Source organism: Hyperolius riggenbachi, chromosome 6 (assembly GCF_040937935.1).
Source record: "Hyperolius riggenbachi isolate aHypRig1 chromosome 6, aHypRig1.pri, whole genome shotgun sequence".
Lineage (NCBI taxonomy): Eukaryota > Metazoa > Chordata > Amphibia > Anura > Hyperoliidae > Hyperolius > Hyperolius riggenbachi.
Window position 1 is genome coordinate 56532562 of NC_090651.1, and position 26867 is coordinate 56559428.

The following is a 26867-nucleotide window of genomic DNA, read 5'->3' on the forward strand; positions in this document are numbered from 1 at the left end:
AACAACTATTTATGCATCCACAGTGTGTGATCAAACTTCCAATGCCTCAGTGACTGAGATACTGCAGGCAGAACACTCCACTGGCTGTGTCTGGCAAGTTTCCACAGGACATATGAGTAACTATGGCGACCAAAGATGTGGAGGGATCAGAGTACCTGAGCAGTGGTACAGACTGCTTGGTGAGCCGGCTGATCGCCTCTTGCCACCGCCTGCATGGATTCCGCTGCCAGTGATGACCTCCAGTTATCCCGATAACCACTGCTGACAACCATGCAGCACAAGGAGCCACTGGACTACCTGATAGTGCACACTTCCTGTCGACTTACTGCCTCCCCCTTCCACTAGAGGGCCGGCTGCTATTCTCTAAGTAAGGGAAGATAAAGGGGATCTGTGCACAGATACTGCTACTTAAGGTGGCCATACACTAGTCGATTTGCCATCAGATCGACCAACAGATAGATCCCTCTCTGATCAAATCTGATCAGAGAGGGATCGTATGGCTGCCTTTACTGCAAACAGATTGTGACTCGATTTCAGCATGAAACCGATCACAATCTGTGAAGCCGCCACCCCCCCTCCCCCCGCATACATTACCTGCTCCGCCCGCCACGACTCCCCCGGTCTCCGCTGTCTTCTTCTCCGTGCTGGACTCCAGGGCTGCAGCTTCACTGTACTTCCTGTCCAGGGAGGTTTAAACAGTAGAGGGCGCTCTACTGTTTAAACTTCCTGTCGGGACAGGAAGTAGTGAAGCCTGCCAGAGCCCAGCGGTGAAGGAGCAGCGGTGACCACTAGCGTCGGTCGTCGGACATTCGAACGCCACTATCGACGCACTCCCGACAATGATCAAATCTGCTGTATATCGGCGGGAAAATCGTTAAGTGTATGGGCCCCCTAACTGGATAAAAACTTGTTTTATAGCACATCAAAGTATTTAGAGCTGCATGTGCATTTATTGCACATTAACGTGAACTGTAGAGAAAAAAGAAAAGGAGTTTAATTTTCTTGGGGCTTTTATCAGTCCCCTGCAGCTGCCCTGTGCTCAATTCCAGACAAAGCAATTCTTCAGGTCCCCCGCAGCAACCCTCTGTCACTTGGATGTGCAGCCCTGATCCTAATCACACTACCGTGGACGGAAGCAATCTGCACATGCGCAGCATGAAAAAATCTCTACTGTGCATGCACAGACCGCTCCCAGCGCGTGATCAAGGACATACATGGCCACGCATGCGCAGTGGCCGTCGACTGGCCAGTCGGCTGGCAGGAAGAGGATCGCTGCGGGGGACGGGAGAATCACTTAGTGACAGTGCGCGCACAGGGCAGCTGCAGGGGCTGGTAGAAGCCCCAGGTAAGTTAAAGTTTGTTTGTATTTCTTCAGTTTAGGTTCCTTTTAAATCCTTTGATATGCATGAAAACATGTTTTTATCCAGTAAGTAGCAGTGTCTGTGCACAGCCTGCACTATTTTGTCCCCTTTATCTTCCCTTACTTAGAGAAGAGTAGCCAGCCCTCCAGTGGTAGGGGGAAGCAGTAAGTGGACAGGAAGTGTGCACTATCAGGAAGTCCAGTGGCCCCTTGTGCTGCATGGTTGTCGGGATTACATCACAGGCAGCGGAATCCATGCAGGCGGTGGCAAAAGGCGACCAGCCGGCTCACCAAGCGGTTTGTACCGCTGCTCAGGTACTCTGATCCCTCCACATCTTTGGTCGCCATAGTTACTCATATGTCCTGTGGAAACTTGCCTGACACAGCCAGTGGAGTGTTCTGCCTGCAGTATCTCAGTCACTGAGGCATTGGAAGTTTGATCACACACTGTGGATGCATATATTGTTGTTGCATTTTCTGACGCCCCATTGAACATAACTATGTGCCATATTTCAACATAGCGCTGGGGGAATACTTATGTTTTTTCCATTTAATCCATGGACTAATAGAACCTAGCTTCATTGGCAGCTCCTGTTGCATATATTTTTTATATCATATACTGGCAGATTTGCTCACCCCCAGCAACACCGGTCCCCCACCGATACTATGGTTTGTGCCGCTTTTCTGCCGCATGATGCATTACATATGTCACTTGTTGTCCATCCATCAACCCCCCACGCATAGCAACACAGCATGTGTGCAGCCCAGCCCAGCGATGTCGTCCAAGGGGGATCAGCTGCTGATCCCCTAAGGGTGACATCTGTCAAAGGTGTGTATGCAACTTAACATCCAATCATGAGTCATCCTTTATCAGCTAACAGCAAGCAGAACAATAAAGCTCTATACATTTCGGATTGGTTATTTTTGAAAACTCCGCTCCTATTTTCACTTACTGTGAATTACTGACATTGTCTGCAGGCGATTTCGGATGTGGAATCAGTCTATTGGTCCAAAATTGGTCCAAAAATATAGCGCCGGCTGCAGTTTTCTGCAGGTTGTATCCATATCCTGACAGCCGAGCATGGCACATGCTGTATCGATCCAGCTGTGGCTTCGCAAAAGCACGGTAGTCGCGTCCGATTTAGAGACAGAGGAGCAGCACCCAGTGGAAATAGGCCGTTAGGCCTGGAACCCACTGCAAACCGCAAACGCTAAACGCAACCGCTAGCGTTTTGCCTGAGCGGTTTGCAAGCTGATTCATGCGAGTTTTCGGTCGCGTTTTGCAACAGTGTATTTTTTTCCCCAGCGGGTGCCTAGCGTTTTGCGTTTTTATCCTGATTGGTCCTGTGAATTATTTTTCATTTTGTTACAGTGTGCTGAACCGCAAAACGCTAGCAGAACCGCTCAGTTTAGGTTTTGCTGAGCGTTTCTGCTAGCGTTTCAATACTTTACATTGAAGCGCTAACGCTCCCAAAATGCTGCATGTCCTGCGTTTGCGTTTCTGGGAAACGCAAACGCTCCTGTGGAAGTTGCCCCATCCATTAACATCAGCTGAGCGTTTTGGCAAAACGCTAGCGTATCGCAGCGCTGCCAAAACGCTGCCAAAAGCGCTCCTGTGGGTTCCAGCCCTCAGGCAAGGTTCACACTTGTTAAAATTTGGGTGCGCTTTTCCTAAATCCTGATCGCCGCACATGTAATATATTTCAATGGCACTGCATTGTATTTGCGTTTGTATGTGAATCGGAGGTTTTCCTGGGTCTTAAATTCGAAGGTGGGATCTGCTTTTTTTTCACGTGCAAAACTTGTTTCAATGCCAGTCGATGTAGAAAAATCACGTTTTGCATAAAACGTCGCATGAGACTTTAAAGTTAATTTTTTAAGTAATCTTTTTTAAGTATTTTTCATTACAAACCTTCGCCTACAAACGCATATAAAAGTTTCTAAATCGTGCACGAATGTTCACTCAGAAAAGAATATAAAAACCGCAAACGCAGAATCACTCATAAGGAAAATAGCATGCATTAAACGCAACCAAACTGTGAAACCTCCCTTAGGGAAGGAACCCACTAGAGCGATTTTTTTTTTTGTGTGTGTTTAGGGAGCGATTCAAAACGCTAGCGATTTCCCTAAACACTCTATTTCCCTAAGCACTCAGCTAATGTTAACAAATAGGCCAAATTCCACTAAAGCGATTGCGATTAGCAAAAGTGCAAACACAGAACATGCAGCATTTTTTTGCGTTTCTGCAATGTAAAGTATATAAACTCTGGCATAATCGCTCATGAATCGCTATACAGAGCGATTTTGCTAACATTTTTAAATTACTGCACACTGTAAAAAAATTTAAATGAATTGAATGGACCAATCAGAATAAAAACCGCTAATCGCTACACAATCGCTGGCAAAACACATACACTTTTTAAAATCGCTACCAAAATAACCAGAAAACGCTCATTAAAAACGCTAGCGATTGCGATTAGCGATAGCGATTTGTAGTGGGTTCCAGGCCTCAGGCCCTATTCACAGTGGGAATCGCAAAACGTTAGCAAAATCACTAGCATTTTGCACAGCTATTTTCATGTAATTTTTCACTGTATAGGAGAGCGATTGTTGAGCGATTACATTTTGTGATTGTTTAACATTGAAATACAGTCTCTCCAAAATCTCCAATGCCTGGTACACACGATGCAATTTTCTGCCAGCTTGGCGGTCGAATCTATTATTTCCAACAAGTTCAATCTGATTGCTGCTCAATTTTTCAAACACTTCTATACAAAATCGTTCAGAAAAATGATCGTAAATCAGAGTGGACCTGTCGGAAATAAATCGATTTGACCATCAATCTGATGGAAAATTGCATTGTGTGTACCAGGCATAAGAAATGCTGCATGCACCATGTTTGCTATTTCAGTAAATCGCTCATCGCTCGCGATCGCTACAGTGTGAACACTACCATTGATTTGCATTGCCATCGCGCTTTCTAACGCCGGCAATTTACAGACAAGCTAAAATAGCTAGTAAACCGCTCCAGTGTGAATGAGGCCTAAGATGACACACCTCTCTATAATATATAAAGACGCACACAGTTTAATAACCCTAAGGAATACAGTTCCGTATATGCTAATAGATGGATGAGCTGCTGAAGGAGGCCAGTATTAAAGCTGTTACTGGAATTAATCTCATTAGGGAGTGGAAGGGGCCCCAGTCGGCTTTCACAAGTGCGGGGCCAGCTTGTAACAAGTAAATATGGAAGTGTGAAATTGCTGTGTGCTGGGATTGTTAGGAAATGAGTATACAGTGTGCCTAGCAGCCAATGAATATGTCAGGCTGAATCATCCACGGAACTGGATGAGGAACAGTAAGTGGCAGCCCATAAAATTTGTGGCCCTGTCAGAATATGAGAGCTTCATTGATCAGCTGACCCTACCGGCCCCCAGTATGTGGCATGCTGCTTTCTGGGCATCAGTGACCACTTGTACATACATATGAGGGATTCTTTCTATGGGGCCGTATTTACACTGAATCGTGCTATACAGGAATGTGTTTCAATAGGTGATAAAATGTAGCAAATGGTGATTTATTTATTTTTTATAAAAATGAATGTATTTAATTTTAGAACAGTGCTGTCTGTGATAAAAGGAATCTATAGGGCAGCATAGTGGCGTAATGGTTATCACTCTCGCCTTGTAGCGCTGGGTCCCTGGTTTGAATCCCAGCCAGGGAGCTATCTGCATGGAGTTTGTATGTTTTCCCCGTGTCTGTGTGGGCTTCCTCTGGGCACTCGGGTTTCCTACCACACCCCAAAAACATACAGATAAGTTAATTGGCTTCCCCTTAAAATTGGCCTAGACTATGAGACATACACTACAAGATACATACATATACAGTACATATGACTATGGTAGGGACTAGATTGTGAGCCCCTCTGAGGGACACGTAAGGGCTGGTTCAGACGGACGTCTGCGTGGCGTCGCGTTTGGGGGCATTGCGGCGCCTGCGCGGTCAGGCCTTCAGTAGCCTTTGCGTCGCGTTCTGATGCAGTCGCGTTTTTTTTTTCCCCTAGGGGGACATTAGCCGTCGTGGTTGGCCGCTCCCTGGAAGCTACATGACGCTTCCAGGGGCAGCTCGAACGCTAGCGAAAATCGGGACCCGAACGCCGCGATCGTGTAAACGCGCGCAAAAGCTCGGTGTAAACGCTCCCATTCACTTGAATGGGAGCGTTTACCGCAATGTTCTGAACCAGCCCTTAGTGACATGACAGTATATACTCTGTACAGCGCTGCGGAGGATGTCAGCGCTATATAAATACTAAATAATAATTTATTGGTAACTGACCCATTCTATATACTGAACAAATACCCATTTCTGCAATTTACTGCAAACATAATGACTCCTCTATATGAGCCAGAACATATGGATCTGACTGAGTCCACTTTAACAGCTGGGCAAATGACCAGTTCTATAGGTAAATGACAACTGACCTGGCTATAGACAAAAATATATATACATGACTGGATGTATAGGTGAACAGCACCTTCTGTAAGTGATGACTCCATCCAATAGGTAAACAACCTTTTTGACCATTTCTGTTGTAAGCATACAAAAATAACATACATGACCAGCAGCATAATAAATAACCCACCTATAACTGAGTTCTACAGAGCAGAGCTACTGTCAGTGTGGTACAGGCGGTATTCCGTACTACTGGGCCCAATGGGGAGGCCCAGAATTTTATTTTTAACAGGAGCCCTAAGGTATACACCTTGTATGGGGACCACATTGATAGCCCACTTCGCGAACGGACTCTTCAATAACCAACTGTATTTACACAAGCAAACACTATCATCAATGGTCACCCTTTTCTCTGAGTAATAAGCGACTGTTTCTGTAGGGGTCAGATGGCCACATCTGTGTGAATGACCACATCTGTCTCTGATACCAACAATAAATTCACAACAGGCAATTCTATAGGTGATACCCTTGCCCCTATGTCTGGTTGGGCAACCTATGGATCCTGCTACTCCAGTGACCTCTCCATAAGGGAGGGAACTGCCCCCTTATCATAAGTGATGGTTCTCCCTCCAGGTCCACAGGAGACCTAAGCAGTGCAAAAAACCTCTGATCACCCCACATCTGTTCCCCACATCTGCACCCCCAGAAGGCCAGCAGAGCTGACAGTCCTACCTTGAGTCCAGTGTGTCCACAAGCCCATGTCCAGCAGAGCAGTGACCAGTAACAGTGAGTACATCCCTGTGGCTCTGTGATCTAGGCAGCCGCACAGCCTGGATTCGGGGTCCCCTCTGTCCCTGGGATGTCCCCCCTGTACCTCGGATGGTTTGCGCGGCGAGTTCTAGTCTCGGGGCTGCACACCTCCTCTCTGTCTCCGCTGATGAAGTTTATGGAGCCAAAGATTTTCCTCCTTTCCGGAGGGCTCTGAAAGGTCGGAGCTGCTTCTACTCTCTGCCTCCCTCTCTCCAAACTTTCTCACCCCCCTTCACTTGTCACTTTCCGAACTCCGAACGGCCAGCCGGCGGAGGAGGGGGCGCAGCGACACCTGCTGGCCCAACGTGAGTAGTGCTGCGCGTCTTCTTTATTATTTCCTTGTATAAAGAAGATCTCATAAAGTATGTGCTTAATTTAATTTTGCCTTCTTACAACAAAAGATATTTGCAATAACGCAGCTTGAAAGGGTAGCTTAAAGGAAACTAGAGACAAAGTAAATTAAAAGATTTATACATACCTGGGGCTTCCTCCAGCCCCATCCGCACGGATCGTTCCCACGCCGCTGTCCTCCGTCTTCTCCAGCTCCGGTACTGGGTCCCATAACTTCGGCGAGTCGCGGCCAGTCTGTGCAATCGCAGTGCACTCTGTCAGTACTATTCTCCGACAGAGAGAGCGTACTGCACACACTCAGACTGGCGTCTTTTAATTTAGTTCATCTTTAAAACCACTTAGGCCCGGTTCACATTAGCGGTCGCCGTCCGGAATCGCCGTGCCGGAGCCGGACCTCATGCAGAACGGACGGAACGGACGCACGGCATAGCAATGAAAGCCTATGCGTCCGTTCACATGCGTCCGTTTCGTCCGGACCGGATCCGGACTCCGGCATAAGACCCAACATGCGCTATTTTTTGGTCCGGCTCCTCCGGCAGCCGTATCCGGAGCGGAGCCGGACTGCACCATCCGGCCAATACAAACCAATGAGAACCGGAGAGCGCACAACACACTGGCTAAAAATCCGGATGTTCTACCCCACTTCCTATGCGTATTGTAGCGGCGATTTTGGATGGGGACACATGGGCAAGCATTTTGGAGTGTAACAGCAGTGACTTTATACGTGCTGGAGATGTTGGCAGTATGTCGGAGGTGGAGGTGAGTGCTAAACAGTGGAGGGCCTGATTCCACAGGTCCACCTTCTGCTGACCTCCCAGACCCCAACATTTTTATTCGGTTTCTACTATCTTTTGCCAAACGGATCCGGATCGCATCCTGATGAACACCTGATGCAACCTGACCGGATCCGGATCGGATCCGGATCAGAACCGTACGGTTCCGATCCGGATCCGGTCCGGATCCGGTCAGGTCATCCGGTCCGTTTGGCAGGGAACCGCAAGTGTGAACCGGCCCTTAAGTGGGTTACCATGGAAACGGTCCATGTCAGTTCACGGAGGGTGTCTCCGTGAACAGCCGGAGAGCCGCCGATCGCGGCTCGCCGGCAAAATGTAAGGGAAGAAATCCCCGCTGTTTACATCATACGGCGCCGTAGGGCAGATCGGCGATCCCCGGCCTCTGATTGACCGGGGATCGCCGTCATTTGATAGGCTGAAGCCTATCCTGCAATGCGCGGGATGGATATCCGTCCTGCGCACATCAGAGCCATAGCGAGATGCAGGAAGAGGTAGGGAGGACGGAAAACGCTGTGGAGGGGGCTTTGAGGAGCCCCCCCGCTCGGCCACACAGAGCGGCGGCGATCAGACCCCCCCCAGCAGGTCATCCCCCTAGTGGGGAAAAAAGGGGGGAAGTCTGATCGCCCTGCTGTATTCACGATCTGTGCTGCGGGCTGCAGAGCCCACGCAGCACAGATCTCTAAAACACGGTCCTTAAGTGGTTAAAGTGTACCTGGGGAGAGGGGGGGATATAACAAATTTATACATACCTGGGGTTTCCTCCAGTCGTATTAGCCACCCCTGCTCCCTCGCTGCCATCCTCCACTGTCTGCAGCCTCTGCAACTGGTCCTGGTTAGTCAGCCAGTCGGCGCAGGCGGGCTGTGTGCGCTCTCCCATTGCGTTCTGCACCTGTGCTGTAGCTGCCCAGTATGCCCTGGACTGGAGGACTTTACGGTCAAATTTGCGGAGGCTGCAGGTAGCGGAGGACGGCAGCGAGGGAGTGATCAGGCTGGAGGGGGCCCAGGTATGTGTACATTTTTCATATCCCCCCCCCCCCCCCCCATTTTAGGTTTACTACTAGCTGACTGCTCCACGCCAATTGGCGTGGACGCAGTGGCAGCCCCAGGATCACTCCTTGCCGATCGGCCTAAAGTGCTAAGGGCGGGGATTGCAGGGGATCGCCGGTGCGCTTGGTGACAGTTAGATGGAGAAACCACCATCTAGTTACACTGTACAGTGTTGCAATCTACGGCAGCGCTGTACTGGGGACAACCGTGCCACTCGGCTGTCCTCCTGGAGGAGACAGGAGCGATCCGCTGTCATAGGCTGAAGTCTGACAGCCACTCACTGTTATTGGCTGGCTGTGGGAGGGAGGGAGGGAGGGGGGAAGAAAAAAATATATAAAAAAATAAACGTCCTGGGAGCAATCATAGCCTACCAACAGGGACCTCTGTTGGTGGGCAAAAAAATAGGAAGGGGGGGGGAGGGGGGGTCACTTGTGTGCTGAATTGTGCAGCCCTGCAGCAAGCCCTTAAAGCTACAGTGGCCTAATTTGTAAAAAAAAAAAAATAGCCTGGTCACTAGGGGGGGTTTAACAACGCGGTTCTTAAAGGGACACTTAAGTCAAACAAAAAAAAGGAGTTTTACTCACCTGGGGCTTCCAATAGCCCGCTACAGCTGTCCGGTGCCCTTGCCATCTCCCTCTGATCCTCCTGGCCCTGCCGGCAGCCACTACCTGTTTCGGTGACAGGAGCTGACAGGCTGGGGACGCGAGTGATTCTTCGTGTTCCTGGCCACAATAGCGCCATCTATGCTGCTATAGCATATATCATATACCATATAGCAGCATAGAGGGTGCTAATGTGTCTGGGAACGCGAAGAATCACTCGCGTCCCCAGCCTGTCAGCTCCTGTCACCAAAACAGGAAGTGGCTGCCGGAGGGGCCAGGTGGATCGGAGGGAGACGGCGAGGGCACCGGACAGCTGCAGGGGGCTATTGGAAGCCCTAGGTGAGTAAAACTCATTTTTTTTGTTTGACTTAAGTGTCCCTTTAAGGTTAAGTAAAAAAAAAACATGAAATACTTACCTCAGTAAGTCCACAGATTATTTCCCTGTGCTTCCTTTGCCCCCTTCGTTCCGGTGCTGGGCTTTTTACAATATTTGACATTTACGTCAAATATTGCTCACAGATGCACCCCCCTCCATGTAGGGCTGTGACTGCCCTGCTCAGGCACAAATTATTGCCCGTGCCTGAGCAGGTGCAACCCTTACTGGGACCTGTGCAGTGTGGTTGCGCTGGAACAAGGAGAGGAGTACAGCCGCGAAGATGAAGAGGGTCCCAGCCAGCAGCGGAGGGATTGGGGAGGATCCAGAGACTTCCGTCTACAGTGGTAAGACGGAATGTTTGCTTTAAAGCACATCTGACGTGAGAGGAATATGGAGAGGCTGGCATATTTAATTCCATTTAAATAATTATTTATACTTTCCTGGGGTTTATTCCAGCCCCATGAGGTCCTCCCCGGCCGCTCCGTTCTCCTGCGTAGCCGCTGGTATTTCTATCAGTCTACTGTGCATGCACCGGAGAGGACAACTGGCTCCAATACCAGCACCTATCACAGGAGAATGGAGCAGCCGGGGAAAGAGGAAATAGCACAGGAGAGACCAGGAGCCCCTATGGTGTGGTATGATATGCAAATTGTATAAATAAGACCAATAAAAAGGTAATTTGCTTGTAAAAACACACCAGACAACACATTTCATGGGAGTCAACCCTCTTCCTCAGGTCGGTAAATAGTGTCTTAGGGCAAGTATTCAGTGCCTGTTTTTAAGTGTTTTATACTTTTTGGGGCATCTACCTCCCAAGTTAGGTTGCAACCCCTTGCCAAGTGGTTCTCAGTTTGGACCAGTTATTGGTGACCCTAACTACGCTTGTTCTGGAAAGCGAACTTACCATTTCAAAGACATGTAGATCTGCAAGCGTGATTGGATACATCACACCCAAAGCTTATATACCATGGTTGCCATTCCATAACCCGGTTTAGTGAATACCATTTTTTATTTTTTTACCCTAAACTATGTGTCATCCTGCAGTAAGTTTCTCTTCCCTTTTAAAGAGACATTGAAGCGAAAAAAACAATTATGATATAATGATTTGTATGTGTAGTACAGCTAAGAAATGAAACATTAGGAGCAGAGACATAAGTCTATTGTTTCCAGTACAGGAAGAGTTAAAAACTCCAGTTATCTATGCAAAAAAGCCATTGAGCTCCACAACTTTCAAAGTCGCATAGAGCTCTGTCTTCTGAAGCTTGTTATCTTAACTGTCAGACACTGTATTTTATTTTTCTCTCCAGAAGACAAGGCTAGCTTTCACTAGCCTGCTCTGTAAAAACATTTAGAGTGCTGAGTAGCGTGTAAACTGCAAATATTAGAGAATGATGCAATGTTATAAAAAACACTATATAACTAAAATTAGGAGAATATTTTCTTTTCTAGTGCTACTAATGTTCTAGTAATTATCCATACTACACAACAAATTAATTATATCATTTTTTTCATCTTTTTTTCAATTCAGTGTCTCTAAACTTTTTATGTGTTTTGGAGCACCTCCCTCCCGAGCTCCCATAGTGATTTCAAATCGGTTTTGCAGCACTTGTACTACCCAGAAACTACCAGCTTACCCAAAATCCCTAGCAGAACTTGAAAACGTCAATCACTAATCACAACAACAAAAAAACTGGGAATTGCTGCTAAAATTGCTTTACAAAATGCTGGGCGATTGCACCGGCGATCAGTGATCTGTAGTGGTCCCAAGCAACGGTGCAAATCATGGGACCACCCCAATGTTCACACCCTTTCCCTTGCCAACCCCTGGTGACCCTCACAGACTGGGGGCCCATCTTGCAGGGGTCATAAAACAGGTGTGGACATCATAATTTTCGCACCCAAAATAAGTGTAGTCACAGAAGCACCTGATCTTTATCAGAGGGAGCAAAGTAGTAATTGGGGCCCCCTTAGAGCTCTGGGCCCCCCTGCAGTCATAGGGGCTGCTCCGCTGCAGTTACGCCATGGTCTCTAAGGCCTAAGGGCTGTTTTTCACTGCATGCACTTTTCTGCCCAGGGACACTGGTTCCATAATGTAAAACGCAGGTACACATTTCGGATCTGAATTTTTGAGTGTTTGCGCATGAGTAGAAAGCACAGGAGGGCAGGCAACAAAACAATGTACATCGAGATTTTCTTATGATTTACCCATAAAAACATCAAAAACATTTTTTTTCTTAGCCAATCCAATGAAAATGACAAAAGGCAATTGCAGACACAAAAGACAAAAAGCAGAGAATCGCAGAAAAAAAAACAACCAACAAACGTCATGTGCTGGAAAATTGTAAAGATTGTGATTATTCATAGTTTTTATTACTATAGCGCCAACATCTTCCACTTTCAAACAAACAAACAAGGGGGGGGGGGGGGGTTAAACCAGTATTCTCTTATTTATTCTTAATTCACAGTCTCTTCAAATCGCGGACTGGACATGTGGATACAAACACCAGACTTCCAATTCACATAAAAAGACTGCCCGACACGTGTTTAGCACCTAACAGCCACTTCCTCAGAGACACACCGTATACAAGCATATAGAAGGCCAGGGCAGGGAGGAAGATGGCGTCTGCCGGTGGGGGAGCCCTGAGTATTCTGGAGTACATATAAGTCAAACACATACCGTTAGAGACTCATGCGCAAGTCAGGATAAATGGCCAATCCAAAAAATCTAGTATGTATATTTATCTTACCCATGGGTCTACGTGAAGTAACACCGCGATCTAAAAAAATGCAGACCATATAATCAAACTAGGGTCATATCAACCCCAGATAAAGGGATAAAAGTGACTACACCATGTATAATCCTGTGATTTTTTTTTTTGTATTGGCCATTTATCATGACTTGCACATGGGTCTCTAACGGTATGTATTTGACTTATATGTCTTTTAACAGATGTTTGTATACGATGTGCCTCTGAAGAAGCGGCTGTTGGCCGCGAAACACGTGTCAGGCAGTCTTTTTATGTGAATTGGAACTCTGGTGTTTGTATCCACATCTCCAGTCCGCGATTTGAAGAGACTGTGAATGAAAAATAAATAAGAGAATACTGGTTTTTTAAAAAAACCTGCTGTTTGTTTGTTTGAAATTGTAACGTTGATCAATTTAGGGTGGAACCATACTATTTTTTATCTTGCCTATAATATGCCAACATCTTCCATCCATAGCATTGTACCGAGCAGAAAACAAATAGTGGGGAGCATAGATACAGGAGATGCTCAAAACTCTGTACAATCAGGACATCCAGCAATACAAATACGATGTACCGATGGTGTGTGGTTGACTAGTACTGGTGCACATAGCTCCCAACTGTCCCGTTTTTGGTGGGACATTCCCTCTTTGGGAACCAAATCCCTCTGTCCTTATTTCTTACTCATTTTGTCCCAATCTAGACTGATATACAGATCTAGGAATATATTTATATTTTGCTATTAAAAAGTGTCTAATTGACTCTAAACTTTATTCCCATCCCTTTCAATTGATATATTTCTTGTTTTCAAATGGTAATATGAAGGATAACGATATATGTATAATCAAAGTATGGTATTTGCGCCTTTAAATCAGTGGGGATATTGTTAAAGGAGTAATCCAAGGTTTAAAAAAAAAAGATCCACTTACCTGGGGCTTCCTCCAGCCCGTGGCAGTCGTCCTGTGCTCTCGCCGCAGCTCCGGTGGCTCCCGGTCTTCCTTGCCGGCGCAGCCGACTTCGCCAGGTCAGGTTCCGGGTCGGCCTCTTCTGCGCTCCACCGCGCGGGTCACGTGGTCCAGGCAACGTCATCAGGATTGTACTGCGCAGGCACAGTAGTTCTATGCCTGCGCAGTAGCGTACAGATGACGTTGCCCGGACCACGTGACCCGCGCTGTGGAGCGCACAAGAGGCCGACCCGAAACTCGCCCTGGCGGGGTCGGCTGCGCCGGCGAGGAAGATCGGGAGCCACCAGAGCTGCGGCGAAGGCACAGGACGGCTGCCACGGGCTGGAGGAAGCCCCAGGTAAGTGGATCTTTTTTTAAAAAAAAACCTTGGATGTATCCTTTAAGATACATGTATAATCAAAGTATGGTATTTGCGCCTTTAAATGAAGGAAAACGAATTAGGATAGAAAAGACCAGTGTGGTATGAATTATAAAACCATGTCTTTTGCTTATGAATTCTTAGTGGTATGCAGGACAAGGGGTGTGGCAGGGGCGTTCCTGGAGGTGTGACAGGGGTGTGTCTTAAGTGTCTCTCTTTCTTACCTTAGAAAGTTGGGAGGTATGCTGGTACATGTTGATATGATAAATTACAGCAGAATAAACACTGGGAGGAGCTCCCTGCCCTTAGGAGCTTACAATCTAGAGCAGGGGTGTCAAACTCAAATACAAAGTGGGCCGAACTTGTACACTGGAACCTAGTCTCAGGTCAACCTCAATGTCTACTGGCCACCTTCCTCCCCTTTAAAGTTCCCAGGTGTCTAATGGCCCACCCTCCAATCCTTACATAGTTAACTGGTATCTAGTGCTCCTCCCTCCCCTATACAGTTCCCTGGTGTCTAGTGGTCCTCCCTCCCCTATACAGTTCCCTGGTGTCAAGAGGCCCCCACCCTCCCCTATACAGTTCCCTGGTGTCTAGTGGTCCTCCCTCCCCTATACAGTTCCCTGGTGTCTAGAGGCCCCCACCCTCTCCTATACAGTTCCCTGGTGTTTAGTGCTTTCCCCTACCTCCCCCATATGGCTTCACTGGTGTTCTTGGGCTTCACCTCCAATATAGCTTACCTGGTGGTCTATTGGGCCAAACGTAATGCAAAGTGGGGAAACCACTTGAGGGCCAAATTTTATGGCTCTGAGGGCCAGATTTGGCCCCTGGGCCAGAGTTGACATGTTTGATCTAGAGGTTACTTAGTGGGTTGGAGACAATAGGAAATGAGACACAGGGGTTAGCAGATGAGGCAGTGAACCTCCAATAAAAATGCACTGCCGCGTTTGCGATTGTGTTTTGCTATTTGTAGTGGGAAACGGCCCTTGTCCTGTGTCCGTTGTGTTCTGAGCAGTCTGCCTGGAGCAGAAAACCTTGAAGAAGGACCAATAGTTGTTCTCTTGACGGGTCTTCCCACCGTGACCCATAGAAGCTCCTCTTGTCTCTGGGATGTCAGATCAGCCCTATTATCTGCCCCACAAAACAAAGCAACACCCTGCAGGCTCTCATTGAATGGTTTTGCATAAAGCCCTGATGTGACAGTGCAGTTTGGACCACAAGCAGCTTCTGTATAAACAGTTAACTATTTACTAATCCTGGGTGACCTCTGCATGCCTCTAGCTGCTCTGTGGTGGCCAATGGTCTCTGTAATACTAAATACACACAAGGGTTTGTTTATAGAAGGGAGAGAAAGGGGACTGGAAGCTGTGATGAGCCAACCTCATCTGAATGGAGACAAAGTAATCCCTTTCTGGGGAACCCCACCACTCTGCAGTCTGGTCTGCAACTCAAATACAAATGGACATTGCCTGATGTGGACACTGCTCCCATCTGTCTGACCTCTTCCATAGCTTCCAACTGTCCCTCTTTGGGAACCCTGTCCCTCTTTCATCCTCAGTTGTCCTCTTTCTATGTAAACATAGCTCCCAACTGTCCCTCTTTTGGAAGGACAGTCCCTCTTTGGGAGCCCTGTCCCTCTGTCCCTCTTTCCTCCTTATTTGTCCCTCTTCCAGGACTTTGTCCCTCTTTCTATGTAAATATATATATTTATCTACTGAAAAATGTGTTTAATTGACTCTAAACTTTATTTCCATCTTTTAAATTGGTATATTTCTTATTTTCAAATGTAAATATAAAGGAAAATGAACCAGGATAGAAAGGACCAATGTAGGCCTGAAAGATAAACCCAATTTAAATCAAAATCACGATCACCAAGATCACAATTTCGGAATCGTCAAAGCGGCAATTATCATGATCCCGTCATTTCCATATGGGGGAAATTTGAAGAAGTGGCTTCAAACTTCCCCAAAGTCCCGGCGCGTGTGGACCGCAGCGTTGGACATACTTTCCGCACGAGTCCAATGCTGTCCGTCCTCTATCACCGTCTGCCAGGGCCGGATTACCGACCAGGCAACAAAAGCAGTTGCTTGGGGCCCCATTCAGAGTCAATGGGGCCCCATCAGCACATAAACCAGCCCTCGCCATCCTGTCAGCGGTGTCTGGATGGTATAATGGTTAAAAGGGCTCTGAGCAGTGCAGTAACTATGGAAAGATGCATATCATTTGAAAGCTCTCTTTCTCCTCTTTCCAATGATATATAAACCGCCGCCATATGCCTTTTAGTTTTCGCTATTTTCGCGATCGAAATCGCGGCCACAGCAGTGCTGAATCGAGCTGCCGACTTTGGAGAAAAGTCGTCCTGTGTAATACAATGTAACTATGGAAAGATGCATATCATTTTGAAGCTCTCTTTCTCCTCTTTCCAATGATAGATAAACTGCCACCTTACGCCTTTTAGTTTTCACTATTTTCGCGATCGAAATTGCTGTGGCCGCGATTTCGATCGCGAAAATAGCGAAAACTAAAAGGCATAAGGTGGCAGTTTATCTATCATTGGAAAGAGGAGAAAGAGAGCTTCAAAATGATATGCATCTTTCCATAGTTACATTGTATTACACAGGACGACCTTTCTCCAAAGTCGGCAGCTCGATTCAGCACTGCTGTGGCCGCGATTTCGATCGCGAAAATAGCGAAAACTAAAAGGCATAAGGTGGCAGTTTATCTATCATTGGAAAGAGGAGAAAGAGAGCTTCAAAATGATATGCATCTTTCCATAGTTACATTGTATTACACAGGACGACTTTTCTCCAAAGTCGGCAGCTCGATTCAGCACAATGCAATGAAATATAAGGAACCCAGGGGAATATAATTACAAACATCATGCTGGTAGGTGTGAGGATGTAATTTATTAGTTGTGGGTATGCTTAAAGGCATAGCCACAGGCACTGCTCGGAGTCCCTTTAAGGGCTCTGCCTCTGACACAGGAGACCAGGGTTCGAATCTCGGCTCTGCCTATTCAGTAAGCCAGCACCTATTCAGTAGGAGACCTTAGGCAAGTCTCTCTAACACTGCTACTGCCTATAGGGGGCGTCCTAGTGGCTGCAGCTCTGGCGCTTTGAGTCAGCCAGGAGAAAAGCGCAATATAAATGTTATTTGTCTTGCCTTGTCTTGTCAAATGATGCCGTGCGCTGCTGATTGTCTTCAGGCTCTCCTCCTGGGTCCCCCTCCTGCTACTGTGCGCTCTGCCGCTGCCCACTCCTCCCTCCCTTCCCACAGGGAACCACAGCTGCAGCAAGAATGATAGCAGCAGATGGCAAACGCTCACTCACCTATCCATGATCCAAGCGATAGAGATCCCGTCATCTGAAACCCATCTGTCTCTTCTACAGTGCAGCCGCTCGCTCAGACCAGACAGGAAGTAGGAAGTAGTAATAGTAGTAGTAACAGAGCGGCAGCACTCTAGAGGAGACAGATGGGCTCCGGATGACGGGACCTCTATTGCTTGGATCGCAATAGGTGAACGTGAGTCATCTGGTGGTGTCATTCTCCCCGTTGCGGCTGCCTTCTCTGCTGGACTATCGTATTCACTGGGATGGAGGCTGCATGGTGGCTGTCTAGTTTGGGAGGAAATCGGTTGTTCGGTGGTGGGGGTGGTTATGAAATTCTGTCTGGGGAACGGCTTCCGGTTTGGCGGTGTCCAGAGCTTTCTGCTATTGCCAGGCTGGAGATGCAGGGAGAAAGTGCTGCTGCTGTGATATCTGGCGCCCTCTTCACAGGGGTGCCTCAGCCCCTGAGTGCAAATGTCCCAGCCATTCATCTCTCACTCTGCATTTTGCCGCTGCTATTCCCTGCATTGTGCACCCACAGAGGAAAGCGGGCTGTTGCCCATAGCAACCAGTAGCTCGGCTGCCCCGGTGTGTGCGGCATATTGCTGTGCAGCTGCATCTTCTGATTCTATTACGACATGATGGGGGGCCCAAATCAGTTACTTTGCTTAGGGCCCCATTTAGCCTTAATCCGGCTCTGCCGTCTGCCGGCTCTTGTGCTTGGCAAAACTCCGGGTTTCTGTATGTCACATGACATACAGGAAGTATTCTGTGCATTAGAACCTGCAGCAGGCAAAGTGGATAGACGGGCAATGCTGGACTCGTGCTTGAAGCTATGTCCAGAACTGATGCAGCTTGGGGGACAGAGGAGGCACAGAGAGACACAGAGTGGGCACAGAGACAGAGCAGGCACAGAGACAGAGCGGGCACAGAGACACAAAGGGGGCAAGAGAGAGACCCAGATGAGGCATAAAGAGGCAAAGGGGGCACAAAGAGAGACAGGGACAGAGAGGGAATAAACAGGCAAAGAGGGGGAACAAAGCTTGATTTGAAGGAAATCGTGAATGAAATCGAAATCGCAATTTCAGACAGAAAACGCTCAATTCAATTTTTTTCTAAAATCGTTCAGGCCTAGACCAATGTGGTTTAAATTATAAAACAACACATTTTTCTTATGAAATCTTTATGGTATGCGTGACTAGGGGTGTGCCTGGGGCGTGATCAGGGGTGTGGCAGGAGCGTGATCAGGGGTGTGGCAGGGGCGTGGCTTAAGTGTCCCTCTTTCTCATCTCAGTAAGTTGGGAGGTATGTATTTCTCTACTAAAAATGTGTTTGATTGACTCTAAACTTTATTCCCATCCTTTAAATTGATATATTACTCATTTTAAAATGTTACTCTGAAGGAAAATGAACCAGGATAGAAAGGACCAGTTGGTTTGAATTGTAAAGCAACATATTTTTCTTATGAAATCTTTATGGTATGCGTGACTAGGGGGGTGTGACCCTCTTTCTCATGTCAAAAAGTTGGGAGGTATGCCTCTTCACAGGAATGGCCCCTGAAACTTGGCAGGTAGGGATAACACCCCATTCAAAATTCAGACACTGTTTCAATACTCTTCATAAATGCAAAAAAGGGTGCCTAGGCCTTTGACTCTTCTGAGGCACTTGTAACAGCAAGTAGTGTTTGTGTTTTTGCATTTCCTAATGAAAACCTGAGACTGGGGAGAGAAAAAAATTATACATACCTGGGGCTTCCTCCAGCCCCCTCCCTGGCTGTCTTCCCCTGCTGCCTGTCCGCAATTCGCTCCGGAAAGTCCTCCGGTCTGGGGCTGTGGCCAGGAGAGTTCTGCGCAGTAGGCGCTTAATTTGAATCCTTGTGCAGATTGTTTGATACTCCTCCCTATATTGCCTGATGAAGCGGGGTTGAACCTGCGAAACGCGTTGCATTTCTTTTTGGAGTTCCTAATAAATGTGTTTGACTGTCTGAATCGCAGTCGTTATCGTGTCTGCTTGAGGGAGGTAAGACCACCACTTCCTCCTTCAATTTTGCCATTTAAGTTGGTTTTTAAGCTCATTTAATCTAATCTTATACTTTTGGCGCCTCTGTTCATTGTATGCGCAGTAGTATTGCGTACTACGGGGGTGCGCACGTGTCCGAGCCGAGTATGCGCAGTACGCCCCAGACTGGGGGACTTTCCAGGGCACATTGCGAAAGATCCAGGAGGTGGAGGAGGATGGGGAGGGAGCAATCAACCTGGAGGGGCTGGAGGAAACCCCAGACATGTATAATTCTATTTCTCTGCCCAGTCTTAGTTTTTCTAACCAGAGAACCAGAGGTGTGTTTGTCAAATTTTAATAGGAGGACACAGAGGCATGTTCTGTGTACAATGACATGCCTGTGCTGTCCCCCCTTAAAAAAAGCTCCAGGCTAACGTTAATCTGCTTGTCGCTAGCCTGCAATTTACCTGCGCTTGTCATTCATCGCCGCTCCTAAGCCTCCTGTAGGCGCGCGGCTCCCCCGCCTGTGTCCTTTCCCTCCTCGCCTCCCTAAGCTTCCTCCAATCGGAAGCTAAGGCGTGACTTCCTGGATCGCAGCTTAGCTTCTGATTGGAGAAAGCTTACGGAGGCGGGGAGGGAAAGGACACAGGCGGGGAGCCGTGCAATACAGGAGGCGGAGGAGTGGCGATGAATAACAAGTGCAGGTAAATGGCGCTTTTTTTAAAAGAGGGGACAGCAGAGCCCGGCGGGTGCTGGAGGCACAATAGGACACTGAGGCCGGTCATTGTACACAGAACATGCCTCCGTGTCCTATTAAAATTTGACAAACACACCTTGGGTTCTCTTTAAAGTGAATGGGAACCGCATTTAAAAAAATGAGACAGATACTTACCGTAGGAGAGGGAAGGCTCTGGGTCCTATAGAGCCTTCCCACTCCTCTCCTGGTCCCCTCGTTCCAGTGCTGGCTCGCCCGGTAGCAGTATTTGACTAAATTAGTCAAATACTGCTTTACCCGGCCGAAGGAGGCTTCAGAAGTCTTCAGGGAGCCCGAGTGCTCTGAAGAAGGGTGGCCCTGTACTGCGCCTGAGCAAGCACGCTCTCTTGCACGCTCACGCCTGTGCAGTATGGATCCGCACGTCTTCAGGAGGACACGGCTCCTGAAGACTTCCAAATACCCTTCCGGTGGGGGATTGAATTGGGGGGGGGAGGGGTGGGATAGCCAGCACAGGATAGAGGGCACTGAGAAAGGAGACGGAAGGCTCTATACAATCCAGAGCCTTCCCTCTCCTTAGGTAAGTATTTGCTTCATTTTTTTTAAAATGCGGTTCCCATTCACTTTAAGAAATGCAAAAAAACAAGAACAAAAAAAAAAACAAAAGCTATGCTCTACTTGGTGTGAAACCGCCTAAGAGATTTTAATGCACGAGTACTGGGGGGGCACATTAATATTTGGGGAGTCAGTAGCCGGAGGCTCCGTCGCAATTATTGCTTGTCTCAATATCGTTGTTACCCCAGTGCGGTTGATCCACCATGTCAGATTTTCCAGCTTGCTTGATCGTTACATTTGAAATGTCAATCAGGCATCTTTGTTGCAGCACCGATTTTCATCCGATTCAATAAAATTATTGAATTGGATGGTTGATGAGGCCACAAAATCGCTAAATGTATGGCCACCTTTAGAGGCCGAGGATCAGCAGGGCAGCCAGTCAATGTGCATTGTTTAAAAGAAAGTACCGATACATGCCAGCCTCCTTATGCCTCTCACCTCTGGTTCCTCTGGTTCCCTTTAATATGTATCTTGGGGCAGCAATGCAAATTTGTCAGGCTTTATGTCTTCCCAACGCAACATAAAAAAAGAAAAACATATTTAAAGGACATCTGAAGTGAGAAGAATATGGAGACTGCCATATTTATTTCCTTTTCAGCAGATGGGAGCATGAAGCCACTTTTGAACAAGAAACAGCGGCAGAAGCGCCTGACCTGGGCTACAGAGAAGCAGCACTGGACTGTTGCTCAGTGGTCCAAAGTACTTTTTTCGGATGAAAGCAACTTTTACATGTCATTCGGAAATCAAGGTGCCAGAGTCTGGAGGGAGACTGGGGAGAGGGAAATGCCAAAATGCCTGAAGTCCAGTGTCAAGTACCCACAGTCAGTGATGGTCTGGGGTGCCATGTCAGCTGCTGGTGTTGGTCCACTGTGTTTTATCAAGGGCAGGGTCAATGCAGCTAGCTATCAGGAGATTTTGGAGCACTTTATGCTTCCATCTGCTGAAAAGCTTTATGGAGATGAAGATTTCATTTTTCAGCACGACCTGGCACCTGCTCACAGTGCCAAAAACACTGGTAAATGGTTTACTGACCATGGTATTACTGTGCTCAATTGGCCTGCCAACTCTCCTGAACTGAACCCCATAGGGAATCTGTGGGATATTGTGAAGAGAAAGTTGAGAGACGCAAGACCCAACACAGCTTAAGGCCGCTATCGAAGCATCCTGGGCCTCCATAACACCTGAGCAGTGCCACATGCCACCATGCCACGCCGCATTGAAGCAGTCGTTTCTGCAAAAGGATTCCCGACCAAGTATTGTGTGCATAACTGAACATAATTATTTGAAGGTTGACTTTTTTTGTTTTAAAAACACTTTTCTTTTATTGGTCGGATGAAATATGCTAATTTTTTGAGATAGGAAATTTGGGTTTTCATGAGCTGTATGCCAAAATCATCAATAAGAAAAACAATAAAAGTCTTGGACTACTTCAGTTGTGTGTAATGAATCTAAAATATATGAAAGTCTAATGTTTATCAGTACATTACAGAAAATAATGAACTTTATCACAATATGCTAATTTTTTGAGAAGACCCTGTATTTGCTCAGGGTCTGTGGCTAAAAGTATTAGTGACAGAGGATCAGCAGGATAGCCAGGCAAAAAATATGTCAGCCTCCACATACCTTTCGTTACAGTTGTCCTTTAAATTTGTGCTGTCTCTGGCTCTCTTGGAGACATTTACGCAGGACAGGAATTAATTAAAATTCTATCTCTGCATCCAGGCATACTTGAGATTAAGTCACTTTCAACGGGATATTTGGCCAATGCAGTCATTAATAAAGGGGTACATTCTGTCATAATGTTTCAAAACGCTGCTCTAAAAAAAACTCTATGGTTCTGCACTGCAGATGGTACCTTCTACATCACAGCATTCCTCTAGTGGCCAGAGGAGGAAGTAGTGTGTTATGCAAACACTAGTGGCAGCTATAGTGACAATGCCTCTGATACAAATGCATGCAGTCTGGTCTGAGATGGGTTTTTGGGTGGTTAACGGGGTTAAGGAGGGCATTTACAATAAGTGAAGTTTATGAGTAAGGGCCCGTTTCCACTAGCATTGTGGATGCGAGACGATCGCTGCATCGCCTCGCATCCCCCTGCAGGCACTTCCCATTGTCGTCCGTAGAACCGGATGCAGCGCCATGTGGCTTCCCATTGGCAGCTATGGGGACTTGGATGCATGCTGCGGAAAACTGCAGCATGCTATCCATAAATTCCCCCGTGGCGCATTGTGCTGGATGACGTAGGTCAATTCGCGTCAATGGAAACTACTCCATTGACATGAAATGGTTGCAGTTTCTTTGCATTGGGATGCGGTGCAGTTTACGCATTGCAACGCGCGTAGTGGAAACAGGCCCTAAACGGATCCTTTAAAACTATATTTTTGTCAACCCTCCCAAGTTGTCTATGTGATATGTAAGTTTTCTTAATTTCCACATGTCCCTCGATTACCCCGCCACACTGCTCTCCACCATGTTCTAACACATTATAAATTCATGTTAATAATATTAATGAGCTGTGGCTGAGATATTTCAGGGCTGCATTAAGCATTCACCCGGGAAATGTGGATTTTGTTATTTTTCCACCTCCGATGGCCTCACTACGAGGGAGGAACGTAAAGCTGAGCGCGCAGCGCGCCTCGGACACCGGACTCTGCTGGAGACTGCAGGATAGAAGTGACAGAGCTGGATTTTATGATGGGGATTGAGAGCTAATGATCCCTCATATGGAATGACATCATCTGGCTGCTGGTAGCCATCCTTCTCCCCGCGAGCAATCCCTGTCTCCTCCAGACCCCTCTGCTCGTTACGGCTGCATTTTACAACCCAGCGCAGGGGAGAAGGGAAGGAACCATTAACTACACATACAGCCTCGTTTAAAGTGGACCTGAACTCTTGCACAAGACTGAAGGAAAACAGTGAGAAATGCACCCTGTATGTCTTTAGAGAGTTTAGCCTTGCTGATTCCCCCTCATCTGTGACTAATCGCAAATGTAATTGGGTCCCTCAGCTGTGTCCTCCGGCTGCCTCGGCAGAGCAGCTAATTTGTAAACACAGGATGTTAACCCTATGTCTGCTTCCATGAAAGCAGGAAGTCCACCTTCCACCCCCTGTCCCTCCTTTAAGTACCCCCATGGACAATTTTAATTTGGTTAATTGGCTTAAAGTGGATCCGAGATGAACTTTTACTCATTGCATAATTGTGTTCCTTTCCTATTGTTTATAGGGCATTCCGCAAGCCAAATACTTTTTTGTTTTTGTTTTAATACTCTAATTCCCTATAAACTAAACAAGCCATGCCCACAGGTTTTCAGGGAGCCAAAGCACTTTCAGACAGTAGCAAGGGCTCATCGGAGCTCAGTCTGGGCAGGAGGGGGAGGTATTACTAGCCAGAGATTGCAGAGGCAGATGGGAGGAGGGGGATTAGTTTTTTTTCACAGGCTGAGTGATCAACATGCAGATAAGCCTGCCTCTGTGTAATGTTTACAAACATGGTTGCTGTCATTGCAGCTAGATTTGCTGTGTAAACCTTAGATAAGATATATAGACAAGTTACTTGTTATAGTTAGTATTTCATCTCGGATCCACTTTAACTAACCAACAGTGAACCTGAAGCACCCAGATCACTTTACCTTCACTGTCACTCTACCCTACTACATCTGCTTAAAGTGGACCCAAACTAAAAATACAAGATTGCAGAAATAAAATCTATTTTATAAATTCTAATAATAAATAGCAGCCTTTTTTCAGCTGCATGATGACAAATATAAAATATTTTACATTTATTGGAGGAACCCCTCCCTTCCTTTCATATTGCCGGGACAGAAACCGGCAAACTGGTGAAATAGCAGGTGTCTGGCAAAGGAGGAATTGCTAATGGCTGCCACCCGTATAACCCTAGTTATGAAAAGAGAAGGGTGAAAAGCATGCACTGAATTGCTCATAGGCTTGAAGGAGTGCTTATTTATCTTTGTATGTGTCAGAGTGGTGCAGCTAAATATTTTGAATTAAAAAAATGTTTGGTTTGGGTCCGCTTTAAATCTTTAGAACCACAAAAAATGTAGACAGGCAGTTTTTTTTTTCATTTTAGGTTATCTCTTGTTATGAAGCTTTTCATCATGTCCAGGCCTGGAATATCATCGCAGGAGCCTATAGACACAAATGTCCTACACCCTAGACTTCACTCTCCATGAACCTACAAACCTCCCACCAAACTGCACCGCAAGTGTGCTGGCTGTCCCAGGTGTCACTTCTCCCTTACTTGCCCTGCCCTGTGTAGGTAGCAACAAGTATCCCTTACAGTGCACCTGAACTCAGAACTCCTCTCTGCTCTAAAATATACACAACAGCATAATAACCTTTTAAACAAAAAAAATATTCTTTGTTACAGCTAATACACATCCTAAAATAAATCTATTTCTACTTCCTGATTCATGGAAGCAGACATATTGTTAACATCCTGTGCTTTCAAATGAGCTTATCTGCCATCTCTGCCATTGGCAGTCATGTGACACAGGGGAGAGATCAAATTACAACTTGTGATTAGACACAAGAGAGGGGGAATTAAACAGGCTAAACTCTCTAAATACATACAGGGTGCATTTCTCTGTTTTTCTTCTGTCCTGTGCAAAGGTGCGTACACACATGCAACTATAGTCGTTTTAAACGATCGTTCCCCCGATCATTTCAAACGACAATCGTTTTAAAAAAAAGGAGCCAACGACCATTAAGTCTAACGACAGACGAGCTAGATCGTTAAAAAAGAACGATCTATCTTGGCGGATTTTTTCCAACGACAATCGTTTGCAAAAGTAGTACATCGTTGGAAACGGTCGTTCGTACTAAGCTTGACATGTGCATTTCACTATTTCTCCATGGAACGTTTCATTTTTATGCGCAAGCGCAATAGTTGCTTTACGTGATGTAACGTTCGTTCTAACGATCAGATTGTTACACACCTTTAAAAACTAACTTTACTTAGGTCGTTCTTTCGTCAATTAAAAGTTCGTTCGTCGTTCACAACGAACGATCGTTGTCGCATGTGTGTACGTAGCTCAAGAGTTCAGGTCCACATTAATACTGAGTGTATCTGGCTTCCCAATACTAAGTAGCTAGAGGTGCCCCCGACTGAAGGAAGATCTGGTTAGTGGAATGCCGAGAGCAGGGCGAGTAGCCTCTTATTTACATTCTGCCCAGGACTCTGCATAGGGAAGGATGGAGGAAGGCATTTAAGAAGGGGAGTGAGTCGCCTTTTTATCATCAGGCGCCCGTAGGCACGAGCCTACAGTGCCTTATTTAATTAAAGGGGAAAAAGGCTGTTTCATCTTTGGATAGTGTGGAAACTGCTTAGAGCATCTGAGTTGTTAACGTTGTCTGTGTCCTTCATTGGAAAGATTAGTCCTCACTACCTGTTCCGAGGACCTCCATGGCGGTAATACCACCAGCAGGTATACTTTTATGTTTAAAGTGGACCTGAACTCTTGCACAGGACAGAAGGAAAACAGAGAGAAATGCACCTTGTATGTATTTAGAGAGTTTAGCCTGCTTAATTCCACCTCATCTGTGAAAAATCTCCACCATTATTTGATCACTCAGCTGTGTCAGTTCAGGAATCCCCTCTGCCTCAACAGAGGGGCTAATTTGTAAACACAGGATGCTAACCCTATGTCTGCTTACATGAAAGCAGGAAGTAGACACACAGCAGATTTATTGCAGGATTTGTATCCGCTGTAACAAAGAAAGATTTTTGTTCTTTAAAGTTGGTTAGGCTGCTATCGTGCGTCGGCAAAGTGGCAGCTGCAGGACCAGCGACGCAGATCTGCGCCGCCGACTGCAGGCTACTTAATCAGGAAGCAGCCTCTCGCGCGAGCGGGTGCTTCCTGTCAATTCACGGCGGGGGGCTCCGTGAATAGCCTGCGGGCCGCCGATCGCGGCTCACAGGCTAAGTGTAAACACAAGCGGAAATAATCCGCTTTGTTTACATTTGTACAACGCTGCTAACAGTAGCAGCGTTGTACTAGATCAGCGATCCCCGGCCAATCAGCGGCCGGGGATCGCTGTCACATGACAGGCAGGAGCCTGTTAGAGGCTGCACAGGACAGATCCGTTTCTGTGCAGCCTCCGATCTCCGGGGAAGGAAGGGAGGAGAGGGAGAGGGGGAATCCTGCGGTGGAGGGGGCTTTGAGGCCTTCCCCCCGCCAGCCACACGCAGGCAGGAGCGATCAGACCCCCCAGCACATCATCCCCCTAGTGGGGAAAAAAGGGGGGGCGATCTGGTCGCTCTGCCTGGTGTTTGATCTGTGCTGGGGGCTGTAGAGCTCACCCAGCACAGATCAGCGAAAACAGCGCTGGTCCTTAAGG

The 26867-nt window shown here is 47.0% G+C and overlaps 1 protein-coding gene and 1 long non-coding RNA gene across 3 annotated transcripts in view; one reads left to right on the plus strand and one right to left on the minus strand.

Annotated features, from left to right (window-relative positions):
- ROR1 (receptor tyrosine kinase like orphan receptor 1) overlaps window positions 1–26867 on the minus strand; it is a 428674-nt gene that overhangs the window by 390001 nt on the left and 11806 nt on the right. The window contains exon 1 of one of the 2 annotated variants that reach the window (XM_068239313.1): window positions 6545–6855. The exons of the other annotated variant lie outside the window; for it this stretch is intronic. Coding sequence (XP_068095414.1) covers window positions 6545–6608 — 64 coding nt within the window. The 5' untranslated portion in view covers window positions 6609–6855. Of the gene's footprint in view, window positions 1–6544; window positions 6856–26867 lie in introns of those variants that run through there. 2 annotated transcript variants of the gene reach the window in all.
- The window catches only part of LOC137520852 (uncharacterized), a 66663-nt gene continuing 41383 nt past the window's right edge, over window positions 1588–26867 (plus strand). Inside the window, exon 1 of the long non-coding RNA XR_011021952.1 lies at window positions 1588–1675. This is a non-coding gene — a long non-coding RNA (uncharacterized lncRNA). The remainder of the gene's footprint in view (window positions 1676–26867) is intronic.